General features: G+C 43.3%; 1 protein-coding gene across 2 annotated transcripts in view; it reads right to left on the bottom strand.

Moving 5' to 3' along the window:
* The window catches only part of aff2 (AF4/FMR2 family, member 2), a 154,897-nt gene that overhangs the window by 39,554 nt on the left and 87,699 nt on the right, over positions 1–27,644 (bottom strand). For both annotated transcript variants that reach the window (XM_086138462.1, XM_086138453.1), the window contains exons 5-9: positions 26,872–26,916; positions 16,736–16,822; positions 15,365–15,401; positions 14,226–14,286; positions 10,744–10,798 (exon numbers count right to left, since the gene is read on the bottom strand). In XM_086138462.1, the coding sequence (XP_085994588.1) occupies positions 10,744–10,798; positions 14,226–14,286; positions 15,365–15,401; positions 16,736–16,822; positions 26,872–26,916 (285 nt within the window). The remainder of the gene's footprint in view (positions 1–10,743; positions 10,799–14,225; positions 14,287–15,364; positions 15,402–16,735; positions 16,823–26,871; positions 26,917–27,644) is intronic.

The following is a 27,644-nucleotide window of genomic DNA, read 5'->3' on the forward strand; positions in this document are numbered from 1 at the left end:
CAGGTCAAAATTACAATGCATCGATTTACCAATGTGAAGAATGACATTGTTTATGAAACTTTGCAACTGTTTACGAAGCGGCATATTTTCCCGTTCGCACTAAAGTAAATTGAGCAAACATGCCGTTCTTGGGCACTTTCAGGACGCGACAATTCTCCTATACAGGCGTCTGACACCCACCATGTGAAGCTCAAAGATTTCTGTACAACCACCAAAAAGGAGTGATTCTGTGAAATCTAAGGTTGGCCCTGATTTCCGGGTCATGGAGTTTTCATGAGACATGGGAATTCCAGAAATCCATTTTGAAAATATATCACACTTTAATTGTGAAATTATCTTGCCTCGTGTATCCGGATGTTATCACCAGTGATGTGTGGCTAAATACAAGGCAGTGATTTTTTTTAAATTAACTTTTAATGAATCCAATACAAGCAATTGAACAAGAATACTGTGCTCGTGATGGAATGCTTAGGAGAAGGTGCAAATTGAGTGTTGAACACGTGCGCATGGCACGTCAAATGCTCCGAACAATCTAGAACTCATGGCTCATTATTACGATGACTGACTTGTTTGTGATTGCCCAGCATGTGGAAATGCTCCTCACAGGTGCAGTAATAAGTCAGCTGATGCTGATTCTAGTTTTCACCATTTAATATGATATAATCTCAACGTTCGGCTGTCATTTTATGTAGTAGGGACACAGATACAGCAATTGGGCAGTCGGTGAGCATCTGTATGGGACAGGTGTGACCTCCCCATCGTCCCATCCTCATGTCAGCACAAATCAGCCGTGTCGGACGGTGACAGTCATTACTCAATGTCAGCGGCTGTGAAATGACTCAAATTTGATGGTTTGCCTTCGAGAGCCGCGAGCTCTTAGTTCAGCCTCCGGAGTGCGGAAGAAAAAAGACAAGCGCTTAAGTCTTGGGGAGAATGTGCGCACTAACAGATTTGTCAGGGTTACTCGTTGATTGCAAGTTCGCTCCACCCAGAGTGCGTACAGACGGACCTCTACAACGTACCCTGATTACAACATGTTCACCGCTATAACGTTCACATTTCAAAGTCGCGATTTCACATAACTCATTTTCCCTTTTGCCGATATTGCTTACAATAAACACCGTCATAACACAAACGTCATCATCTCGACCAGATTGTCCACAAAATAGTGCAAAGGCCTTCGTGACAACGAACCGTGGGAAGCTAAGTGCCGCGCGACCTTTCTTACGAACAAAATTTACAGTGCGGGATTCGCCCCTGCTGCTCAGCAACTTTACTGATCGACTCGTACATTGGTTTACTTCCGGAGGCACGGCGTGGTCCTGAGCACATGGTCTGAAAACACGTCTGGTAAACAGAAGCAAATCTCACTGCCTGTCAAAGCTTAAATTGTCTCTCATTTTCCAAAGACGAAGCTCAGCCGAGACTACGAATTAGCAAAGTCAACCATTTTGACACTTATGCATCAAAGCAATAAAATCATGGCAGAATTCGAGGCAATCAGATTGAAAGATGATCGTAAACGGTTTTGGGCACGGCACATCCTGAACTGGAGAAGGCACTTTTCATTTGCTTACTGAATGTTTTCAGAGATGAAGTAGGAGCACTACAATTGTTTCATGTCTTATCAAATCATATTTTCTTCATACTGTATGTACATATTTGCAATTGACATGTTTATATTGTATTACATGTTCATGTTTTTACATCTACAGTATAAATGTTCATACCTATATGACACATCGAAGTTGATGGCCATTTTATTGGAAATGGTTACAATGAACTACCGTTACAGATTTACATGTGAGCGCTTGTGTGTGTGTGTGTGTGCGTGTGTGTGCATATACGTGCATGCTTGACTGAAACATTAACAATACTCAAGAAGGTGAATGATGAAACAGCGGTGTTAAACGCTGCAACACGTGTTTAAGTGATTTGCAAAAACTAAACAAACTGTAAATGATAAATTCTAAATGAATATTGTTTACTTGGAAAATACAACTGTCATGTAACTGCTTTTTGAAATATTAACACACTGAAATTTAGTTAATACTATCAAGTAAATTAATAATAATGCAGGAATGGTACACATAATTTGAGTGGAATAATGGAAATGAAAAAACATTTCAGTTCTGCTTTTCCTTCATTCTGCCAAATCGTCTCTATCAGTCAATTTTCTACATGACTACTTCAGTTACAATAACCAAACAAAAATAGCGAATTCAGTTTTACAATGTATTCATTTTCATCTGTTAATTAAAATGAATTCCTATGCAGCCCTTTTTTCTGTCTCTCAAGGAATGAGGTGATTAACGGCACCAGTGGGTTTTGTGGTTCTGATAGCTCGGAGTTGAGCTACAGTCTTGAATAATAAACCTTGTCAGCTCTGTGGCTCAGGGAGATTTGCAGGGTTCACGAAGAGGATCTGTGTGGGAATATATCCCACGGGGGTTTAAAGAACAACACGGGCTGCAATTATTCACTTAAGCCACTAAACATGGCTGTGGCGTGGATGACAAGTCGGTCGACTACAGATATTTGCTCTCAAGTGGCATAATTATGCTTCATGGCAGATTGGAATCAAAATCAAAATCCAATATGTATGGCTATTTGCTGAGGCAACTGCAGCTGAAATGCCTACCGTGTATCAATGTGATCTTAATGTAATCTAAATACATTGATTACTGATGTTAGTGATACCTCTCTCAACAACACAAAAAAACATGCGGCTTCGACAGAGATCACTGACCTTACAAGAGCCCGAATTTTTGAAAAGTACACTCACTGCCTCCCAGACATCAGAATATCCTGAAACAGGCTCTCTTTAACACCCACTCACTCAACAACAAAGCACTCATGTAACAAATTTATAACTGACAATAACCCGGACTTCCTCTTCATCACCGAAACCCGGCATTAACACCTGGACTACTTTTTACTCAACCAAGCCACCGCCCCCAAATACACCTACATCAACCAGACCCGCCTCACTGGTCGAAATGGTCCTTGTGATAATTTTTTTTTCCATCAAGGTCTAGCTCTACTACCAACCTGTAATGTATAGTACATTACCTGGATTGAATACTAGAAAGCCTATGAATCGATGCCACACACATGGCTATTTGAGTGCCTGGGAACATCAACAGGATGGTAAAGAACTTTCATAAAGAATCCAATGAGGCTGTGAAAGGCAACCCGTGAAGCCAATTCAAAGCCAGTTCTACAGTTGAACATCAAACGTAGCATATTCCAAGGCGATGCTTTGTCCCCGCTGCTGTTCTGCATAGGCCTGAATGCTCTCAGTCAGATCATAACCAAGAGTGGCTTTGGGTATCGGTTTAGAAGTGGAACAACGATCCACCACCTCCTCTACGTTGAAGACATCCATCCGTATGCTGAGAAAAAGCATGATAATGAGTCCAATTTACCTCACAGAGACATACAACAATGGCATCGACATGCCATTCAAACTAGATAAGTGTGGGTGAATGATGCGAGAAGATGATCATAACTGAAAGGATTGAACTACCCGAAGGAAGCATAACAGATGTGGAGGACAGCTACAGAAACACAAGGAGCCAGCTCAAAGGGCTGCCACCGCCAAATACCTCAAGAGGGTGAGCCAGATCCTCAATAGTCAGATGAACATCAAGAAGATCCTTGATCAATCATTAGCATTGATGCCCTGCCCATACCCGGCTGCCATCATACCCTGGTCATTGAAAGATCTGCAAGCCACTGTATCAAGACAAGAAGCTTCTTGCATGGAGGGCAGCCCCCCAAGTCAAGCATCTTGACGCTGTACACAATGTGGAAAGAGGTGTACTGAAAACTAGTGAGCATCACAGGTACTTTCCAGAAGGAAACAACAGGCCTCTCTACATCAAGAAGATGGTGCCTGTGAATGACCTGTTTAGTGAATGCCCTCGGCAGCAAAACTCCAGTAAGGAGAAGGAGCCAGGTGGACTGTCATGGAAAGATGAGTCCCTGCATGACCACATATGAATTCAAGCAGTGGTTGACCTTGAGAAAACATACCATTGGCTGGAAAAGGTGGGACAGAAAGACAGTACAGAGACATTAATCATGGTAGCAAAACTACAAGCCCTAAACACAAGCTAGCTAGAGGCGGAGGTCTATCAAATAAGACGGGACTCCATGGGCAGGCTGTACACTGAAGCACATCTTAGCAGAGTGTAAGAAATCGGCAGAAAATCTGTACCAAATATGGACTGCAGGTTCTCGAATCAAAGGTGGTTGAGAACAGCAAGGCAAGAGCTTTTGGGACTTCCAGATCCAGACTGACAAACTGATGATGGCCAACCCGACTTCACATAGTGGTGGTGGATAAAAATGATTAATAAATAAAATACAGTAGTTGTGATAGATGTACCCATACTGTGTGATAGCAACGGCAACAAAAGGAACACAGAAATGTATAGTTATACCAAGGACTGATGGAAGAACTAGAGAAAATGTGAATGGTGACCAGTAGTAACCGAGGGACAGGGAGCTGCAAACCCCAAGCTGTGTGGTTCGCTCCAGCAGATACCAAGAACACCATCCGACGTCTCCATCCAAAGGAACAGCTAAGATCTTGTGTCGAACCCTAAAGCCTCCAGGCCTCGGGTATACAGTATATTGCGCGTTTTGGCTGCCGCTGCTCAACCCGTATTGTTTTGTGTTTTTTGTTATTGTAAAGTGTCCTTGGGTGTCTTGAAAGGCGCTTATAAATAAAATCTATTATTATTATTATTATTATATTTCAACATTCTAATGAATGCCGATTCAATAGATGGTAGGTGGCACCCTCAAAGCATTTTAATTAGTATTGAATCAATTCAAGAGGTTCTTAACAATACCTAGCCTGAGTCATCATCACACTATATTCTTCCTTTTCTGGTAGCCTTTGGTGGTGGTGCCACAAAAAACATTTGTGGATCTAGTTTTGTGCTGAGTGCAAGTCTAGGGCGGTGAGCTGTCTAGTATTGCACAGAGGAGAGTTCGAGCAGATGTTGGTGTTTTCACAGACGTGCACAAGCCTTTAAAAAAAAAAAAAGTTTTGCTGCAACATGGGTGTGAACACAGCTGACTTGATTCGAGGCGACTCCTCTCACTGCCTTTAAATACGGAGCACGAGAGTTGCTATGATAGTCCTTGTCCAATAGCGGAAAATCTGACAGGAGGTTGAAGCGGGTGAAATATGTTAATGAGGAACTGCAAGAAGACCTCCACAGGAGATTATAGGGATCTCAAACAGTCCCCAAGCATCGGGTTTTGCCGTAGTTAGGGGGTGGTTTTTTTCTTTTTCTACAATCATTCAGAGGGTTTGATTCGTGTGGTTGTCATACTTATGAATGAAATACGATGACATCCACTACACCAGGGGTCACCAACATAGTGACCGCGGGCACCAGGTAGCTCGTGAAGACCACTTGAGTAGCCCGCCAGTGGATGGACATTGTGATTTAAAAATGCAAACACTGGCAGTATTGTGAGACATTTTTAAACACGATCAAAGTTCAAAGATTATTGAAGGTATTTTGGACAAATATGTTATTTCAGACGTGTGTCAATTTCATATCAGTATCACTATCAGTACACACGATGCATGTCAGTTTATTACATATTTCCAGTGAAAGATACTCTACAGTGGTGTCCAAGATTACGGCTTTTGGTTATTCCAAGCAACCGGGATGCCATCTGGAGCAAAAATAACTTCATTCTTTAAAATTGTGTGTTTTTTTTTTTTTAATCGGTACATTCTGTAGCTCAGAGTGTCTGCTTGTCCTCCGAAGTTGTGACTTTTTAATGGTGAAGGAATCTCTTGTCCAACCAACTCTGTGGTGTTCTGTCCACTAAGTGCAGCTTTTTATTTGAACATGTTAACCAGGGAGCCGGTACTACAAAGATGATATAAAGTACGGCGAGACATCAACTATTGCAACATGGAATCGAAGTAGTCTGTCCAGCTTTCTCTTTGTTTCTCCTTGCTCAGCTGACTGAGAGGCGCTGTCGACTACTCCGTCACAAAGCTTCATGGGAACATTTGTCCTCGTGCTCTAGTAAGTAGTATACATTTGTCATGATTATTATTTTATTCTTGGTTGTCTATTATGTTTTCATAAGCTCAAATGTGCTCCAACTGTGCCGTATAACGTGACAATAACGACTTTGTATTCTATTGTGTGCTTGTTTTTGTGCTCTCAAAAAGAAGTTGGGTTGAGCATGTCAAAGTAAGCCGTGCAAGTCTATGTTCACACAGACGCGCATGTACCGTGGAGCAGCAAAAGGCTCATTAAATGAGATTCGTTGCTTTGATCGCTTCGCCGACACTTGGATAACTGGAGCAAATAATGGGGTATCTAGATAACCTTTGCAAAGTTAAGCTTGGCAATGTGAAAAAGGAAGTGCCTCTTCTTCGGTTTCTTTTGTTGAGAATTATCTGCTCTGTTTTGGAGAAGATTCTCTCGGGAGGAACTGGGATTGCTACAACTCACAGTTTCCAACCAATACCAACAGTTGCATTAGAGACGCTGACATAATGTCCCTTGCAGACATTCTACCTTTGCATGGTCAATAAAGTTTTAATGTGTCCAAATACAACTCCTTTTGCTGCCGTACCTCATGTTGTCTGTCCTTCTGTTTTTTCCCCTCCTTTGTGCATGCTAACAGACGTCAGTCCCTTCATCTCAGCGCAGTCTGAGACTAATTGACGATTATGTGCGGGCTCTTTGAAGTGAACAGCGGCGCTTGATTCTCAATTTTGCTAGTCAATGTTTATTAATGAGGCGCAAAGTCCACTTTTTTTTTTTAATCTTAACAGCGATCCGAAACCGCTTATTCCGAGACTCTGACGCCAGAAAGTCCTCAATGGTGCAGACAGATGAAGCAAATTCACACAAAGGCGCAATAAGGCTTGCACCTGCATGAAAATCAGGATACGCCAGCATGTCTGCATGCACCATGTTCGAAAATTGAGCCTATCGGGTTACTCCTTTGATTGGTTACTGCACTCTGGTCTTCAGAGATCTTCTGCAGTCTTGCATCACCTCAAACATTTTCAAGGTGCATTTTTCCCAGAAATATACCTCACGTAACATTCATTCCAATGACTGCATAGCAAAGTTTCAGTGATCGGCTTCTCTGAAAATGAAACGTAATGGAACCCTAATTATTGTCCCACTCTCTTCTTTTGTCAAAATGACTGACTGTTGTGATCAAAACAAGAGAGCTCGTGTTGGCCCCAGACTGTAGTGGTAGACATTTCTTTCCTATGTCTACCAAGATATGGAGATTATTCTATTTACACACCTGTTTTAAGTCCCAGCCAGTCATTTTCACAGGCTATTTGCACTTCAACCCAATGAAGACATCGGTTGAGGCATTTCGAGATATTACTCATGTTTGCTGTAGTGTGAGCTGACCATCAAACTCGACTTGACCATCTGTTACAAGTTATTTCTCCTCCAAGGTCAATTAAAGAGGCACTTATCTCCATTCCAGAATCCTTCTGAAGGTGCAAGTCTACATCATTAGCTGTTGTAACATATATTTACTTTGGGTGACGCTGGCACAGACAGTGTTTATTGTCTTTTCTAATGATGAAGAATAATTCAATTTTTTCAGCGTCTACCTATTGCGAAGTACAATGTGTTTTGAGGCCATTAAATTCAACTGAAACAGGCCACCATTTTACTTTGAAAGAACATGACTGTGTTATGCTTTCTGCAAACTAAAATATCATATGATATTTTAGTTTGCAGAAAGCTCAGCTTTGAATAGCAACATCAGCACAGACCCCAGGTTGATACAGTATAAGAACATTTTCCAAGCTGGTCCACCAAAACTGTGGACCACAAAAATCGGTGATGAGGGATTATTTTCTTTCCAGTCCATACCACCATACCATCCATATCGATACTGTAAAGGGTTACGGCAGGAGCAGAGGCCCAGCCCAGCTGCATCCGGGCCAAAGCCAGACCACAACATGCACTGGATACCATACTGGATAGACCATGCAACTAGGGAATATGTCATTGCTTGGCAGCAGACTCATTTCTCGCCATTTTCAAATGTAAACATGAGCTTTATTGCTGCTCCAATCATTAAAAGTGTGACTTGATGGACAGAGACGGCAATAAGGGTACCAATGGTTCATGTGAGACATATAACCAAAACAATGAACTGAAAAGGGTTTATCAACACAAATGTCCCCTTCAACCCCATCGATCATCTTAAACAAAACAATAATAATAATAATAATACATTTTATTTATAAGCGCCTTTCAAGACACCCAAGGACACTTTACAATAACAAAAAACACAAAACAATACCACTCTATGGTACCACAATGCCGTTTTCAGAAAATGTAATTATTTTGGGCAGACATGAACTAGACTTTGCCTGAGTCGTGGACAATTTTACCAGCTGCAATTCAACTTTTATAGAAAGCCAGAGCGTTTTAGTGTGACCTTGCTTTGACCAAGGTGATCTGTCATCACAGAGAGAAATGTGCAGTGAGCTCGAGACAAAGGACATTCGTGCAGTGGTAATTGGGTTGGTGTTTTTCTTTCAGCTTTTAAAGTCACCAGGAACATCTCTCTTCTTGCCTTCTCTCTCGCTCTCTCGTGCTTTCCCTCCTCTGCTTCTATCAACCCCTCTTTCCTCTGCTCCTTCTTTCAATTCCCTGCCCTCTTCATGTCTTTGCTCAGTGCAAAAACATATTCATCATACTCCTCTGCTGCCCTCACAGCGCCGCGCCGCAGAATACTAATGACAGTGTGTCTGTGCGTGAGAGGCTGCCAACATTTGCACAACACACAAGCATCTGTGTATTTGATTATGAATGTATGTGTGTGTCGTGCTTTGCTTGAGGCTATAAAAGCTTGATAATACACCATGCACTCATTTGCTATAAGCCTATTAACCGCATGCACAGAAAAATGCCATTGGATGCATGTCAGCCTCTCTTTTGCGTCTTAGTCGCCTTCCCTCTCTTCATCTCCTCCTGTCTGCACCGTTATCAGTATGTCTGCTCCGTCTTTGTCTCTCTAGTTCCTCTTTTTGCTTTCTATTCTGTTTATCCTTTCCATATCCATCTTGCACTGTCACGGTGGAGGCTTCAAGCAACAGTTGAACAACTTCAGAGATATTCACTTTATTTCTCAGGGTGAGCCAGGAAATAATTTGCATATAATGGCCGCGGGTTATATGTGGAGATGCAAAGTGGGAGGAGATACATCAAGCACCTCTCTTTCCGAAAGTTGAGAAAAAACACCATTCACTCTTCCCAACAATATTATCTGACACACCCGGATAAAACGTCTAGCGTGCAACCTCCTGAGTTATACATCGATCCAATCCATTTTTAACTAATGTGGTACAAGAATACACATTAAAACTTGGGGGAAGACTTCTGAAGTGCACTTAAGCTCCACTGTAATCAAGCATATATAAATGACATGATTATGGAAGCCACTTGCCACTCTTGTATAATTAAAAGATCCACTTTCAACATGATTACAAAAACTCAAGCCACTAGAGGCTACAACCTGCCAGCATTTATAATTACAGTCTTAATTTAAAATTATTCAATCAGACAGACAGTTATGAAAGAATGAGAGGAATCAGTATATTTTCATTAGCATTTCATGGACTCTTTGACAAGCACTGATGTGAGTGGAGAGGGACACTGGACCCCCCGATTGGCATCATGAGTGCACAAAGAATGTGATTAGTGCAGCGTGAGTCCCTATGACACTTCTCACACACAATCAGCTCCTTTTTTTTTGTTTTGCAGGAGTTTGGTTTTATTTATTTATTTATTTTTAATGAATGAATGCATGAAATCCTAAATGCTGAAACCAGAAAAAAAAAGCTGAAACCAGAAGTGTATTTCTGGGAGCAAACCTACACAAGCGCAGGGAGAATATCCACACTCCACACGGGTGGACTGAATCTCGTCTCTACAAATACAAACATGATTTTTTCCTCCCCTCTCTTTTAAAATTTGTGCCGGGGTCAATTGCGGTGTCCGTGCTACGCCAATGTGAGAATTTGCCTTAAATCAAATTTTATGAAATGAATTCACATGATACCCAATGCTATTTATTTCTTTTGCACATGCAAATGTAATAGGTTTCAGAGCTAATGTAATTTGATTTATTAAAATGCACACAGATACACTAGTCTGAACAAAAGTCTTTGGACACACCTCATGATAAATGAAAGAATAAATGAGGGTCAGCACGCTAAAAATGTATTTATTTATTTATTTATTTATTGTCCTGATCATGTCAAGCATGACTCTGTCCCAGGGATGGCTACAAAGGCTGTTTGGAGGAGTTTGGTGCGGAAAAATTTGAGAGCCTCAACCCCATTCAAAATCTTGGGAACAGAGATTGTGAGCCAGGCCATCTTGTTCAACATCGGTGCCCTCTGGATGAAAGGACAAAAATCCCAGAGAATGCTCGACAGTGCGCCACCATTACTCATAAATGTAAGCAAATTAAAATGCTGATTGCAAAGGTATGCATGATTCAACTGATGACAGGAGAAAGGAAATTAAAATTCATTGTGGATGAATGCTTTCAGTTAAACTAATTAAACAGATGTTGAGACTGATGAACAAATCAGTCCAAAGAAGAACTGGTTGTAATTGAATGAAAGACAAATGATGGCAGGCCAAGGTGACGGATAGTTCTGATAAATGGATAGACTGCAGACTGGAGGCGACTCACCTGTTGCTCGGCCTCTTCCTCATCACTGCTGATCTTGAGGTCATCCTCCAGCATTCTGCACAAAGACAAAATAACATATTTAATTGCAGCCCTGACCTCAACATCTGCTTGACTCCGATTAAATACAGCACACTGTTAGCTGCCATTCCCTTTAAAGTGCCGTCCCGGCAAATGGATTAATTCCAAGTAGCACTGACTTATGTTAGGGAATGAGGAAGAGAAGGGTGGATGAGGCACGGCGGTGCAGAAAAGCAACCAGATGTGGCGTTTGGGAGAGAGAAGCCAGATTGTTTTTTCACCTGGAAACATTCTGTGTTGACAAGTGCTGACCTGCTGCCAAGAATTCTTTGGTAACAAGAGGCTATGCTGAGAGGAGAGAGCCCACTGAGTCCCAATTCACCTTGTAATCAGGAGAAGGTGCCTTTCCCCTCCATTTGCAACAACGTAAATATATGTACGATTAACAACAACATGTACTTGTGCTCATGTGTTCGATGACCTCCCTGGTAGCAAATTATTCTGTATTTATGTGCCATGCATTGGAAAGTTTCCATGTTTGATTGCTTTGTATAAACCATCCACGCATGCTACTGTTATTTTAAGATAGCGCAACTATTGTTATGACAGGAGAATCCCCTAAAGGGATTTTAACTGCCTCGCGAACTGCGAACTGCACTGCTCTCACCCACTAAAAAAAAAACCAACTCCCCAGTGTTGTAGTGTTTTCAGATGGGACCGTGCAAGTCGTGAATGAGTGAACCGCAATGAGGAAAGGTTCACAGATAAGGGTGCAGTGCAGTACGTAGGCGATGATAGATATATTTGGATGAATGAAAAATGGAGCCATACTTTATTTCATAAGAAGGCACAGATGGGTAGCGTAAGATAGGGAGGTAAGATGGAGATGATCAAGAAGGGGAAAGCGGTGGGCAAGGATCCCAGAAGGATGCAAACATGGGTAAATGAAATACGATGCAAGCAAGAAGGAGTAAATGCGGGAAAAGTGTTGAATCTGACACTGCAGTTGGCGAGTGGCTGTGAAATACACCTCAAAAGTCAAATCATCTTGGGATTCAAACCAGCATTTCATCATCACACGTGACAATGTGCTGCAAGAGGTGAACTCCACAAGTGTGTTGGACTCTTCCTATGACTTTTTGTGAAATGTATTTTGTCAAAGGATGCTCAGTACAACGTATGCGATAAAACTGATGACATGAGCAAATCAAATTCATCAGGCATATACTAATGCAAAGATCGTTGATGGAAGCGTGACCCCTAATGACTCGCATACAAACGACCAGATAAGCTTGCCGACAATTGGCACATTTTTACTCGTCTGAAAACATTTCACAACCAATGATGTTAATGATCAGTTTCTTAAACCGTACACACACGTAGGTTAGTAAGTTAGGATAGACGTGTTCTGAGTCATAGACACATTTGCGTTATGTTGCCAGAGCATGACAGGAACACTTACTTGTAGGGCAGTTAAGAATATTAAAATAAGACTTCACCCGTCGAGGTATATTACTGGTTTGAAGACTTTCAAATATGATACTAATTGTTTAAATGAGTCGTAGTTGTGAAATAAAAATCTTGAATCATCCACCTGCAACAAACAAAAATGCAGCTTGCTTCTGTATAATCATCATGTTATCACCTTTTGCTGTAAAATGCATTGAAACATACATCCACACTACCTTGAGCAAGGTGCCTCTCCATGCAAAATGTCAGCCTGTCCGCCATTTTGGATGTGGCCATCGTATTAGCCATATATTGCCCTCAAAAATAATAGTTTAGGCCACATCATATGAGTTCTGCCTTTTGAGTATAGAAAGGGTGAAAAATGGTCCAGAATGGCTGATGTGTCCAAGGTGGGGAACGTTCCCATCAAAGGTAGGAGCCACTCAAATTTTCTTAGCGGAAATGAAGCTGGATTTAACAATAACTCACTTGAAGCATTATGGACTGTGGACGGTCCGACTATGTTTTAATGAGACTAGTCGATCAGCGGTGTTCTGTCTGACCAAAGTCGAAGTTACATCATCGTTTGAAATGTCAGAGATGAACTAATCAATTCTGACCATCAACAACTTGACATTTTATCCAGGATTCATGTAACTATTTGTGATAACATGTCACTTTCATTTGTATTCCCGTATTTTCCACAATATAAGGCGCATCTAAAAGCATTCAATTTTCTCAAAAGCCGACAGTGCGCATTATAATCCTTATAAGTGGATCAATATTCGGATTTGTTGGACATGTTATTTTATGCAGCGGTTGTGAAAGTTCTATATACCACAGCCACTATTGTAGCCTTTATTCTATGCGCCTTATAAAGTGGTGCACCCTATATATGAAAACAGTTTTAACATAGGCCATTCATTGAAGGTGTGCCTTCTACTCCGAAGCGCCTTATCATGCGCAAAATACGGTATTCAATTTTTGACCTTTTCAAGGTGTCTCAGCTTTTTCTCCAAGCGGCCTCTGGTTACATGGTTACACTTAGTATTGACATGACAAGTGCTCCAGAAAAATGAGCATGAAAGAGAGTAAAAATATACAAGTGAAAACAGTGATGTAAACCGACTAACATTGACATACTTTTCTTTTTATTCATTGATTAAAGGCATAGGGGGGATTTGCTGGCAACGGTGATAAACCTCTTTTTGTACTCGCGTAACACTGTAGTAGAATTTCTACCGCAGCTTTCAATACCTTCTCTTTTGTCAGAACATTCAAGAGTCTTTTATTGTTTTAATATATTAAAACTAAAGTGGCTGATTCTTCAAGTCTACCAAGTTACAGTATATCGCCTAAAATTCTGTAAAAATAGAAAAAAGAATTTTTAAAAATTGTACATTGTTTCATGAACTGGAAAAAGTTGCCAAATGAATCCCTCCACAGAAGATACAGTCACAAAAGAAAATAGACTTGTTATTGATGGTTTCGCACTGTGTAGGACGCTTGCCTGGGCAGGCATGTAGTAGGTGACATCCTTTTGGTGGAGATTGACAATTCTTGAATTTTTCCACCTTAACATGCACAAAATCCGACAGTCAATCGACTTGCAATACTGCAACTATTCCAAAGCATAAATTGGAAATCTGTTCTGTTTGGTGGATTCAGCGTAACATTAATTTTGTAAAAACAAAATCATAATGCCTGCGTGGCAGATTTACAAGCAGTGATCCCTGCCTTTCCAATCCCACCCAGCCATGAATCCTGCTGCGTTGTTATGCGAGTGAAGTGGAGTGGGCTGCAGCCTGAGATGTTGCAATATGCTCCTGGCTCACGTTAAATTAATATAGCTGCACTTTCCCGCTCTGATCCACGTAATTTTTTTTTCCCCTCTCTCCTACCAGCACTGAATTTCATCCAAGAGTCAAACTTAATTTTACCTTGAGGGAAACAAAACTTGGATCAGAAATGTTCTGTATGTGTATGTGTGTTTAGAGCGATAGAAGCATACTTACGACTTTTGTGGTGCGGTTGGTGGTTTCACAGCTGACTTGCTAGCTGATACAGTACATCGCTCTGGAACATAAATATCGGAAGTATAGTCATTCGCTGTTTGTTTGTTCTACTTACTTACGTGTTTGACAAGTAGCCAGACGTAATCTTTTTCAATGCCTATCAATATATATATCCCAGTAAAAGTATTAGCCATAGCAAAAATTGCTTCAGAGATTATCTGATGTTTATCACAACCACAAATGATTTAATTAAAAAAATGCTTTGACTTTCAAAGAAAAACCTAAAAATATAAGTGAAAGGTTTTTTTGTTTTTGTTTTTTTTTCACCAGTTGATTTCCTTTGTGAATTGACTCCCTGCTGTTTCTTTTCTTTATAGCGTAATTTCTTTTTCTTCCTGGTTATTGCTTTTGCCTGCTACTTTTGCTCCCCCGGGTTACAAGAAAACATTTCCTTTGCTGACTGTGGCATTCACATGAGTGAATTCCCTTCTTTCGTGCCTCGGAGACATGTTTTGTTGGGTCTCAAAGACCCAAATCTGCTGTTTTGTGTGTCAATTCTTCATTCCAAATGAATCCTTGATTTAGAGAGCGGAGGGGCCTGACAGGTGACGGGTAAATCAAATATCAATCTGTTCTCTTCTTTCCGCCCTTAACAATTCTGCTGTATCATTGTGCTTTAAGTGTACTGTAGTATTGTCGAGCTGCGCTCCATCATATTGACAGATGTTTTCCCTCGTGTGATAGAATGCAGTTCTGACACCACTGCTACCTACAGCAAATATTGTTAAACGAATACTTCCTTGACAGTGTCAATTAAAACAGAGCAAATACTGCTTTGTGACAAAGCACTGAGTCTAATTTGCATTTTATTTCAGCGCTGATGTGATTATTATGTTAAATAGAGCAACGGTCTTCTCTTGTGGGTGATTGCTTTGCATTTGCATTAAAAAGTGAGGCAAATGGGGGGGGGGGGGGGTTCTGTTCCACCGAAACTACTGTAAATGTTTCACATCCCTGTAATGGTGACTGCCACAATATGTTGGGAAATGGTAACATAAAATTCTACATAGAATGTCCAGATTAACACCGGTGAATGTTGTGATTCTGCAGCCAGCATGATGGCTTTGATGCTTACTTACTCTGTGTGTTGTAACTTGAGGTCACATGCTGCGACTCCTAGGGTGATGGAAAAGAGATGAAAGCAGAGGCAAATGTGTTTAAGGAATGAGCCATCAGAGGTAATCATTGTACTTACAGTACTTTTGCTATTTCCCCACAAAAAAAGCACTTATTTTGTTATATTTCCTCTATGCCTGTGTATTATAATTTATCTTCTATAGCTGTTTACTCAGCCCCGTAGCAGACTTCAAGTTGTGGCCTTGCCATGTCAAGCACACACACACACGGGTAGGAACATACATTAGCTGCTAATCAGATTTTGTTCTGCTAAACCGAGGAATGTATCTTTCATTAGAAAAATCTTCGTGTTCAATCAAACAAAAAAGAAAAATTATGGAGTCCCCAGAAGGAGCAGCCTCCAGAACTCCTTCCAAGGACTCCAAAAAGGATGGATACTCTGAACTGCTGTTCAATATATGTACAAACAGTCAGGATCCGTCACTCCACCAGAAGGCGGGCGTGAGGCAACCCTTTCGTCCACTGGGGTGAACCCCAATGTACAAGTGCTAAGCCGGTGGGCATCAAGTATGGCCACATCTGCTTTGCATCTCTCATCGTGTGCAATTCCGGAGTCGAAAAGGATTGGTACCAGAGCCCAACCTGTGTGTGGAGATGAATCTGACTATATCTAACCAGAGAAGTGACAATTCCACATCCCTACAGCCAGCTTCTGCAGCTGGGGATCGGACTGCTAAGGTCCCCGCTTTTGGCTGGCGACCAACTCTCCGTGCACCCGACCCCATTTAGCACCTCCCACAGGTGGTGAGTCCATCATCATTTTGTCCTTTTGGGCTGAGCCTTGCCGGGCCCCGTTGTTAGAGGCCCGGCCACCAGATGCTCGGTCTGGTCCCTTACTTACGACCTGTTTGCCATGGGTGGCCCTGCCAGGGATAAAAAGCCCCAGACAACATTATCAGTGGAACACTGCAATACCTCAACCGCGATAAGATGACGGCTCATGGAGGGGTATTCTTCTTCTTATTATTATTTGTTCACACCGTGTTCTTAAAATAAATTACTATGGTTCCGCAACTTCAAAATTAATGATCTTCTAACCAACAATCAATTAATCAACCTTTGGGGATGTCCAAAAAGCAACTGAGCAAGATTCGGAAACTATTATTACTAGAAGTGGTAGGAGTAGGAGTAGCAGGAGTGAGAGAAGTAGCATTTAGTTCTTGAACTTGAGAGGCTATTCACAATGTGTCGGTAAGATGATGAACATGTATGACCTTGGGGATACTTCAGTTGGCATACACTCTGGTTTGCATTTCATTTCCCATAATGTCAGTCTTTAATCACGAAGGTGAAAGAGGCAAAACCTTACTAACCTTGCTTGGAATGGGAAACTTGGTTTGATCAGCTTTTCCAGGAGTGTGAATGGCCGTAAGAGGGGGTGGCCAGGAGTGAGTCATCTCCTAAATATAAATATATTTGCACACACACAGGCACAAACGCATACAGTGTATTATTAAGGGCATTTAACAATTTCAGATAATCCAATTTACTGTTGTGGTCCAAACAAACAAGAGCTATGACTCAGTATAAATTATATGAAAACAATTTTGATAACAGTTTGTAATTCTGATGTGATTTGTTGGTACAAGCGCTTGGATGCAGAAGAGCAGTGGTAGCGTTCACTTATGGTTTTGGAGACTCATGCACATCCGAGTGGACTGTATTATAACTGGCAATATAAAGTGAGAAGTGGATTGGGAGTTGGCAGCACACTCAGGGATCTGAGCATGAACTAACTGCAAAGGGTTCCGTGTCCAAAATAAAAGCTGACACCAGCTGTTTGCATTAAGAGCTAAATGCTGGCATTGTCGCAGCGTTCTGATTTGATTACGAATCACACAGTCTCACTCAGTTCAATTCCATGCTCAATATGTGGGAGTTTCAATTAGTTAACAGAATAATCATCTGACGTATGCAAGCATCTGTGTGTTTCTGTGTGCGTGTGTTCGTTTTGCAATACTATTCAATCTCCAAGGAACAACAGTGCAAAGTACTGTAAGTTGAGACTTACAGTATGTTGAAAAAGCTGCTCATAGAGCAAAGTAAAAGTGGTGCCCTAAAATTTTATTTTTGCCAGCACAAGTCTAGTCTAGAGAGTTTGGGGCAGTGTTCCGCCCATTTGGGCCTTTCGGCGCACGGAGTTGTCTCGCCCCAGACAATTTGGTCACACAAAGTAGTCCATGGCAGCCCGGTGGTCCAGTGGTTAACGCGTCGACCTCACAGTGCAGAGGTACCGGGTTCCAATTCCAGCTCCGACCTCCCTGTGTGGAGTTTGCATGTTCTCCCTGGGCCTGCGTGGGTTTACTCCAGGTACTCCGGTTTTCTCCCACATTCCAAAAACATGCATGGCAGGCTGATTGAACACTCTGCATTGTCCATAGGTGTGAGTGTGAGTGTTCGTCTCTGTGTGCCCTGCGATTGGCTGGCAACTTGCCTACTGCCCGAAGACAGCTGGGATAGGCTCCAGCACCCTCTCTCTCTCTCTCTTTCTCTCCCTGTGTATATATACCCATCCATCCATCCATTTACCGCTGCTTATCCGGGGTCGGGTCGAGGGGGCAGCGGCTTTAGTAGGGAAACCCAGACTTCCCTCTCTCCAGCCACTTCTTCTAGCTCTTCCCGGTGGAACCCAAGGCGTTCCCAGGCCAGCTGGGTGACATAGTCTCTCCAGCGTGTCCTGGGTCGACCCCAAGGTCTCCTACCAGTGGGAAATGCTTGGAACACCTCACCAGGGAGGCGCCCAGGAGGCATCCTAATCAGATGCCCGAGCCACCTCATCTGGCTCCTCTCGATGTGGAGGAGAAGCGGCTCTACTCCGAGCCCCTCCCGGATGACCGAGCTTCTCACTTATCTCTAAGGGAGAGCCCGGACACCCTGCAGAGAAAATTCATTTCGGCCGCTTGTATCCGGGATTTCAATCTTTCGGTCACGACCCATAGCTCGTGACCATAGATGAGGGCTGGGACATAAATCCAGCGGTAAATTGAGAGCTTCGCCCTTTGGCGCAGCTCCTTCTTTACCACGACAGACCGATACAAGGTCCGCATCACGGCAGACGCTGCACCGATCCGCCTGTCGATCTCTCACTCCCTCCTGCCCTCACTCGTGAACAAGAACCCAAGGTACTTAAACTCCTCCACTTGGAGCAAGATCTCCTCCCCGACCCGGAGAGGGCACTCCACCCTTTTCCGACTGAGGACCATGGTTTCAGATTTGGAGGTGCTGATCCTCATCCCAACCGCTTCACACTCGGCTGCGAAATACTCCAGTGAGAGTTGGAGAGTCCTGATTGAAGGAGCCAACAGTACCACATCATCTGCAAAAAGCAGAGATGTAATACTGAGGCCACCAAAACGGACCCCCACAACGCTTCAGCTGCGCCTAGAAATTCTGTCCATAAAGGTTATGAACAGAATCTGTGACACAGGGCAGCCTTGGCGGAGTCCAACCCTCACTGGAAACGATTCCGACTTACTGGCGGCAATGCGAAACAAACTCTGACATCGGTGGTATAGGGACCGAACAGCCCGTATCAGGGAGTTCGGTACCCCATACCCCCGAAGCACCCCCCACAGAACTTCTCGAGGGACATGGTCAAACGCCTTATATATAGACAGTCCTTGCAGTCTATTATTCAGCTAGATGGTTCCTCAAGCAACAAGTAACGTTTGTATTCAAATGCAGTTACAGTGCCTTGTAATTTAATTTAAACACTTTAATTAGGGACTCCATAGTGTACACCGTGTGAGTGTAGTGCACGTGTGTATGTCTGCGATTTTTATACCCGCAATCTGATGTAGACTGTGTTGCCAGGCGACTCTCTGACTACCGTATTACACCGTATTATTACCGTATTATAAGAATTACTTTGTTTTGACAGACTGCACTCCTGATTGTTTATGCATGTATGTGTCTTTTAATTATGAGTATTTGCTTCTATAAATGTTAATGTCAGTGATTACCTTGGTGAATCACAAATCCTCCCGCTCTCTTTCTCTCTCCCTCATGCACACACCGACCTGTGTATCAAACTGATTTTGTCTTATTGTCATCTTGCCTCATGAACAGTTCGGCTGCATTCATTCCACAATCCAAAAGCCTTCAGAGTTGTTGCTAAATATTCTGTCAGGATCTCTTGCAACTCACACCTCTGTTGTCGGTTATTCCATTTGGTCAAAGGTAAAGTCAGCTAAGAAATGCTGAGTTTACCGGAAGGTTCAGATTCTGACCATTTTGAAAAAAGGAGGCAGCTGACCAGCATAAAGCATGAGTCTTCTCAGTGGTGTGGCTCAGATGGTAGAGCAGATTGTCCAATCGTTTTGACTACCCCAATTCGACTTGTCAATGAGCGCTTACAGTTTACAAATCCCACCATGGAGCCAACTTCACATCCTGCTGCTGTTAAATGCCATGTAGGCCAGCTCAGGGCACTGAAACGCAGCTCCCTACCTTGGCCCAATCCATTGCAATGAAGACTAACAACTGCACGTCAAACTTTTAACAAGAGTCAATAGCGTAATGATTTGTGCTCCCCAGACTGGAACATAAGTCACACACTGTCATCAGATAATGGAGATGAACGAAACTTGACTCATTACTAAGAATATATCTCACCTGTTTAGAACACAGGATTTATATACCGGCCTATATATAGACCAGTCTCCGCAAGTTTACAGGTACAGTGGTGCTTTGAGATCTCAAGACGTCTTTCGACTCATGACCATCGACACGACTGATAGACATGCCGAGACTTAGCAAGATGACTTGAGACTTCTCAACAAATGTGTCTTAAGACACAACTTAGATGTCTTGATGGCTGGGTCAATACAAGTTGAAATTGTTCTGTGACCAAACTCAAAGCACGCGTATCTCAAATCATCTGCCCCCTTAGAAATAAATAGAAATGCCATTAATCTGTTCTCCTCCCAAAACAACCGAATACTTTGTAAAGTCGAAATGACGAAATCGCACGTTGTACTCTACGAAACACATACCACAATGACCTACGGCAAGTAAATAGAACATTTAAAAAAATGAAGCAATTTTTGTCACACTTTTTGCTTCATTTAAAAGGACATTGTGCTACTTCTTCCGGTGTGACCTTGAAGGAACAATATAGTCAAGTCAAGTCAAGTCAACAGTATTTATAGAGCACTTTCAAACAGCCATCGCTGCATACAAAGTGCTGTACATGGAGCAATTTAACATGCACAATAAACAGTAAGACAAATCTGTAATAAAGGCGGTAGAAAGCACCAAACAGTAAAACCAAGAACAAATCTAAGTCATGCTGAGTCGAATGCCAAAGAATACAAGTGAGTTTTGAGGAGGGTTTTGAAGATGGGCAGCGAGGAGGCTTGCCGAATGTTTAGTGGGAGGTCATTCCAGAGAGAGGGACCAGCAACAGAAAAGGCTCGATCCCCTCTGAGCCTCAGTTTAGTTCTTGGTACTTCTAATAAAGTCTGGTCCACAGACCTGAGGCGCCGGGCAGGTGTGTAGGGGCGGATGAGCTCAGAGAGGTAAGGTGGCGCGAGATTATTCAGAGATTTGAAAACAAATAAGAGGATCTTGAAAATAACTCTAAAATGAATGGGGAGCCAGTGAAGGGATGCCAGAGTAGGAGTTATGTGCTCCCTCTTACGAGTACCAGTCAAGAGGCGAGCGGCGGCATTCTGGACCAGCTGAAGGCGCTTAATGGAGGACTGGCTGACTCCAAAGTAAAGGGCATTGCAGTAATCGAGCCGGGATGTGACAAAGGCATGAATTACCATCTCAAAGTGTTCATGTGAGAGGAGAGGTTTTATTTTGGCCAGCTGTCTAAGGTGAAAGAAGCTGGATTTAACAACGGCACCAATTTGCCGATCGAGTTTGAAATCACTGTCCAGTTTAAGGCCCAAGTTTGAGACTGTTGACTTAAGATAAGGAGACAGGGGGCCCAAGTCTACAGGATGGAATGTACAAGGGCCACTGGGACCAAACAATATCACCTCTGTCTTCTTTTCATTGAATCTCAAGAAATTTTGTGCCATCCAGGTTTTGATTTCTTCCAGACAGGATAGGAGTGGCCTTAATGAGAAGGCGTCTTTCTTGCTCAGTGGGACATAGATCTGGCAGTCATCTGCATAGCAGTGGAAGGGAATACCATGTTTCCTTAAGATGGAACCCAATGGGAGCAGATACAGCGAGAACAGCAGAGGCCCCAGAATTGAGCCCTGTGGAACACCACATGACAGGGGAGCAGTGCGTGACTCAGAGCAGCCAAGGCTGACACAGAAGGTTCTGTCAGCTAAATAGGACCTAAACCACTCAAGAGCACTGCCGCCAATGCCCACCAAGTGCTGCAAACGAGACAGCAGAATACTGTGATCCACTGTATCAAATGCTGCAGTTAAGTCCAATAAAACTAGACACACGTGGTCTCCAGAGTCATTTGCCAGGAGGATGTCATTAGAAACGCGTAACAGGGCTGACTCCGTGCTATGCATCGTCTTGAAACCTGACTGGAAGACCTCCAAGATGTTATGTTCATCCAAGAAAATTTTCAACTGCATGTGCACGACTTTTTCCAGAATTTTGGAAATGAAAGGCAGCTTGGAAATGGGCCTGAAACTTGACAGCACATCTGGATCAAGGCCAGCTTTCTTGATCAAGGGTTGGACCACAGCATGTTTAAACTGTTGGGGAACTACACCAGAAGAGAGGCTGCTGTTGATGATATCCAAGACTGATGCGCCAACACTCGGGAGAACCTCCTGAAAGAAGTGCGGGGGAAGAGAGTCGCAAGGGGAGCCAGATGGCTTTGTCTGGCGAACTACATCCTCCAAAAGCGCCAAGGACACAGTTTCAAAAGAATTTAGCACAGCTGAACATGGAACATGGACAGAGGGGTCAGATGCGGTATTTGAGACCGGAGTCCTAGCTGTAGAGACCTTACCAATGAAAAACTGAAGGAATCTGTTGCACATCTCGGGTGAAGAATCCGAGCAAGTAGGCAGAGGGGGTTTGAGTACAGAATCTATTGTTTTAAATAGTGCGCGTGGGTTGTGACGGTTAGCTTGAATAAGGTCCGACAGATATTCTCTTTTGGCCTCTTTTACTGTGAGCTGGTAGTTACGCCAGCAGTCTTTCCAAATTTGATAAGAGACATGCAATTTGTCATTTTTCCACTTGCGTTCGGCTTTGCGACACCCCTGCCTAGCTGCGCGGGTAATGTCGTTAAACCATGGCTCGGGTTTAGGTTTTGGGAGCACAGTTTTTGAAGGAGCCACCAAATCCAGGATGGCACAGCATGATGAGTTGAACCAAGAGGTGAGTTCCTCTGTGTTAGACGAGGATACGCAAAGGTTATTAAAGGCATCAGAGAAACGACCAGCAGTGCGAGGGTTAAAAATTCGGCGTTTAAAACTAGGAGCGGCAGATTTCACAGCAGCACGCGATAAGACTACGTCAAATAAAACTGCCATGTGATCAGAAATCCCATTTTCAAGGACTTCCAGATTTGACACCGGTAGACCATAAGCAAGGACAAGGTCTAAAATATGACCTTGTTCATGTGTCGGGCTGGTCACATACTGCACGAAATTAAAAGAGTCGATAAGTCTTAAGAAGTCCTTTGCTAGCGTTTTTTCCGGACAGCACACATGGATATTAAAATCCCCCATTAGGAGGATATGATCATATCTCAGCCTGATTTCCGCAAGAAAGGTTGAAAAGTCGCTTAAAAAGTCTTTGTTGTATTTAGGAGGACGGTAAATGACAGCACAGAGCACCGGGAAAACACGACCGACTTCAAAGAAGGTTGCTTCAAAGCTGGTGGCCGATGTGGTGAATGTGCACCGTTTACATTTGAAATTGTTCTTAAAGATGCTCACCGTTCCTCCACCACGGCCTGATGTCCTCGGGGTATCGAGGAAACCACAGTCGGGTGGCAACAATTCAAGCAAAGCGTTGTACTCACCAGTACCTGCCCAAGTCTCGTCAGACACAGGAAATCCAAGTCATTGGAAAGGAAATACTCCCTCAGAATATGGGTCTTGTTCGTCAGCGACCGGGCGTTTAACAACGCGATCCTTGTGGGAGTAGCAACGGGAGGGATTGCCTCTTCCGATCGCCGAGCCCGGGGGAATTCCCTCAAAAGCTTTCGCTGGATTCCTCCCCGAGAAAGGCGTGGAGGGTAGAAATGCCGTGGCGCGATGGGAGAGCCAACGACTGTTAGCAAGCACGAGGCGACGGGGTTGAGGGCACACCACGCCGGAGCGATCGAAGTGTGTCTCAGATCCCGTTTTAGCTTCACGAGCTGACCGCTACGTTTGCCGCGGCGGCGGCGACGGCGGCGGCGGCGCTTCTGTGAAGGGGGCGAGCGAACGCGGAAGAGATTAGCCGGCAGGTTAGCCAAGAACGGAGGTAGCGTCTTTTCACCACCGTCTTGCCAAAACGCGGCCGAATCTCCGACGTGTTGTTGAATCAATAACAACGATCGGCGATCATAAACCAACCGAGACGCTGCTAGGGAGGTAACAAGCATTGCGAAAAGTAAAAAAACCCGAAATGGCAGGAGCGTCGCCGAACACACTGGCGCACAAGCGGCCATCTTGGGTACATAATACAATTATGCTGATATACATGGAGGCAGTCTCACATGTTCTGCATATGCCATAATGAGACTCAGCTTTTCAATTAGGCAGTAACATAAATAAAGCCTGTGAATTGATTGAAGTTAAAAATGAGGTACAAAACAGAAGAGCGCACCAAATCCAGTAGACACTGAACCACCTAAAGAACGTCACCGGACCCGTGCTGGACCCTCTCCAGTTTGCCTACCGGGCAAACAGGTCTGTGGAAGACGCAGTCAACATAGGTCTGCACTACATCCTCGAGCACCTCGACATCACAGGGACCTACGCAAGGATTCTGTTTGTGGATTTCAGCTCTGCGTTCAACACCATCATCCCGGAACTCCTCACCCCCAAACTTCTCCACCTCGGTGTGTCCCCTACGATCTGCCAGTGGATCCTCAGCTTCCTGACGGGACGGACACAACAGGTGAGACTGGGAGCAACAACATCAACAATACGCACCACCAGCACTGGAGCCCCACAGGGATGTGTCCTCTCTCCACTGCTCTTCTCTCTCTACACAAACGATTGCACCTCAACAGATCCAGCTGTCAAACTCATAAAGTTCGCAGACGACACCACGGTCATCGGTCTCATCAAAGACGGCGACGAGTCTGCGTATCGCCAACAAGTGGAGCAGCTGGAGCTCTGGTGCAGCCGACACAACCTCGGGCTGAACACGCTCAAGACTGTAGAGATAATCGTGGACTTCAGGAAACATTCTTCTCCACAGTTGCCCCTCACACTATCCAACTGCCCTGTGTCAACCGTCGAGACCTTCAGGTTCCTGGGAATCACAGTCTCCCAGGACATGAAGTGGGAAGTCAACACCATCTCCATCCTGAAAAGGGCCCGGCAGAGGATGTACTTCCTGAGGCTGCTGAGGGAGCATGGCCTGCCACAGGAGGTGCTACGACAGTTCTACACGGCAGTCATCGAATCAATCCTGTGTTCTTCCATCACGGTTTGGTTTGGGGCCGCCACAAAAAAGGACAAAATCCGACTTCAACGGATAGTTAGGACTGCGGAAAAAATCGTTGGCACCGCCCTACCCACTCTTGAGGACTTGCACACTGCAAGAATCAAGGCAAGGGCACGGAAAATCCTCCTGGATCCCCCGCACCCTGCCCACCACCTTTTCCAGCTACTCCCCTCAGGCAGACGCTACAGATCCATGCGCACCAAATCCAGTAGACACTTAAACAGCTTCTTCCCTCTAGCCATTATCTCCTTAAACAGCCACTGACGTAGTCACTCTTCTTGTACTACAAAATGGTACTACAAAACTACTGGTTACTCTAAAATGGTTCAATGATTTTGTTGTTTACGATGATACTAATGCTGCGTGTTATACCGGAGACAAATTCCTTGTGTGTTCTACATACTTGGCCAATAAAGATGATTCTGATTCTGATTCTGACCGTACCACATACAGTAGATGCTATTTATTAGCCTGTCAACAGCATTTCCCCATGATTTGTTAGCATTGGCATTAAGCAATTGAACTAGTGGACATAAAGGCTAAGGTTGAAACTGATGGTAAACCTCAGTTGGGAGTGGTAATAAATAGTTTCAAGTCTCTCCTTTGAAGAATTGCTCACTAATTATATCTGCTAAACTGCTGATTGTTGTGAAGTGAGTTGAGTTCAATGCCACTATACCATGCTCATATCTTGCAAGCCAAAACGACAACATATAAAACTGGAGTAGGGAGAGGATTAAATAAATTGTAGTTCTTCCCAATTTAAACATGTTGAAAAGGACATATTGTAGGTTTAGGTGGTGTTCTAATAGGTGTGTGTGTGTACCTACGGCTTTTAAGATGCCTGGAAAGAAAGAAAGACAGAAAGAAAGAAAGAAACCAGTCAAAGATATGCCCCGCCTTGCACCCAAAGTCAACTCACTGCAACTCACCCGCAACCCTAATTAGCACAAGCACTTCGAAAATGAATTGTTGGCTGAAGTTAACACCAAAGTCAACCATGTCTGTGTACCATCTGACCCATTGCTGTGTTGTGAAAGAAAAGTGAAACCATGTGCAGGCATCTACTCCAATGCACCACCCTTCACATTCAGAACTTGCTGATCTTTCCACTAGACACGGCTCAAAACTCCAGATTGAATTTATTGAATTCAATCTGGAGTTTTCGGCGCACCAATTTTATTGACATAAGGCTTCTCATGCAGCTCACAGCTCGCGATCTGTCACACAGGCCATTGACCAGCTTATTGATTTGTGAGGGGGAGAGGTGAACGTCGGAGGGCAGAGAGCAATGAACAGGCACACAAAGAGAGCATTGAGAGACGGAGGATGGAGACAATCCCAGTGATGGGTGACAAAGGAAAGTGAGCGATAAGTTGATATCACATTATATGATATGCTCTCTTGACGGCTTGCAACTGTCGAGCTTTCTGAAGAGATGACTCTACTCTCACCTCACTTTGGGAAAAGGCAACCCAAAAAAAAGGCAAAAATAAAGAAGGATATTGAGTGTTTGCGCAGTTACCCAATGGAATTTTTTGGAGGAAACAAAGGTCTTGAGATATTTTGCATGACATAATTGGACAATTGTGAAAAAAAGCTCATTTACCCTTTAACAGAAGCCAACCTCCCATTCCATTTATTTCTTATATTTATCTTTCTCTGCACCAAGTCTTTCCTGGCTACAATCTGTCTAGCTCAAGAGAGAAAAAATTTGCAGGCAAATTCAAAACAGCTGATGATCACTGCAATTACGGTGTGTGTATGTGAGTGTGCTTGTGCGTGGGCTTGTGTATGTGTGTGTGCGTGTGCATGTTTGTATTTTTGCATGTGTGCGTAGTGTACAACATACCCGCAAAATCTCTTCTACACAGCTGGAGTCATTTGGAAGGCTGACCTGCAGAAAACAAATGGAAGACAAAGAAAGTGTCACTATTAATAGAAAACATCAGTGACAAGCATAACATGGCTTGAATTACATGCAACAAAAGGAAAGTCTGCTGAGGATTGCAAGTTCAAAGATGCACTCATCCATATTTTCGATACCACTTCACCCGATACAAAGTCTAGGAAGGGGCCAAGTCAGCTATGTGAACCAGGCTCAATTCGACGGGGCTCAAATGTTTATGGTATTTAGGATTAACTCACTCATTCATAATCACTTCAAATGGGTGATTTCAATTTCCTCAAATCTTCACTGTTTTCATGCTGTCATTTTCACAAATGCTTCTGGCAGTGTTGCAGTTCAGTGGCGGCGCGGCTTCAGTTACCACTCAAATTAAACTCAAATGTTGATTATTTTTCCGCGACCCCTGTGAGAACAAGCGGATTAGAAAATGGATCAATGGATGTTGTTTATTTTGAATGTACGAGATGAAATAAAATAAAACAATACATCGCATTAAGAGCCAAACTTCCGACCAGATCCAAATAAAACTGTGGCCTGTGTTTTGTGGGGGAAAAAAAGTTTACATGTCAGACAGAACTATGGCTCGATAGTGTAAAAGGTCAAGTTTTTAATCTTTCCACCTGGCTTCCTGCAGATTTTTAGATGAGATCTCATTTGGTCATTTGTTCTAAGCAAAGAGAAAGAAGTCCGAACAATTTGGGAGCTTTATATATTTT

The sequence above is a fragment of the Hippocampus guttulatus genome, chromosome 2, assembly GCF_054856545.1.
Source record: "Hippocampus guttulatus isolate MCC_2025c chromosome 2, RoL_Hgut_1.0, whole genome shotgun sequence".
Lineage (NCBI taxonomy): Eukaryota > Metazoa > Chordata > Actinopteri > Syngnathiformes > Syngnathidae > Hippocampus > Hippocampus guttulatus.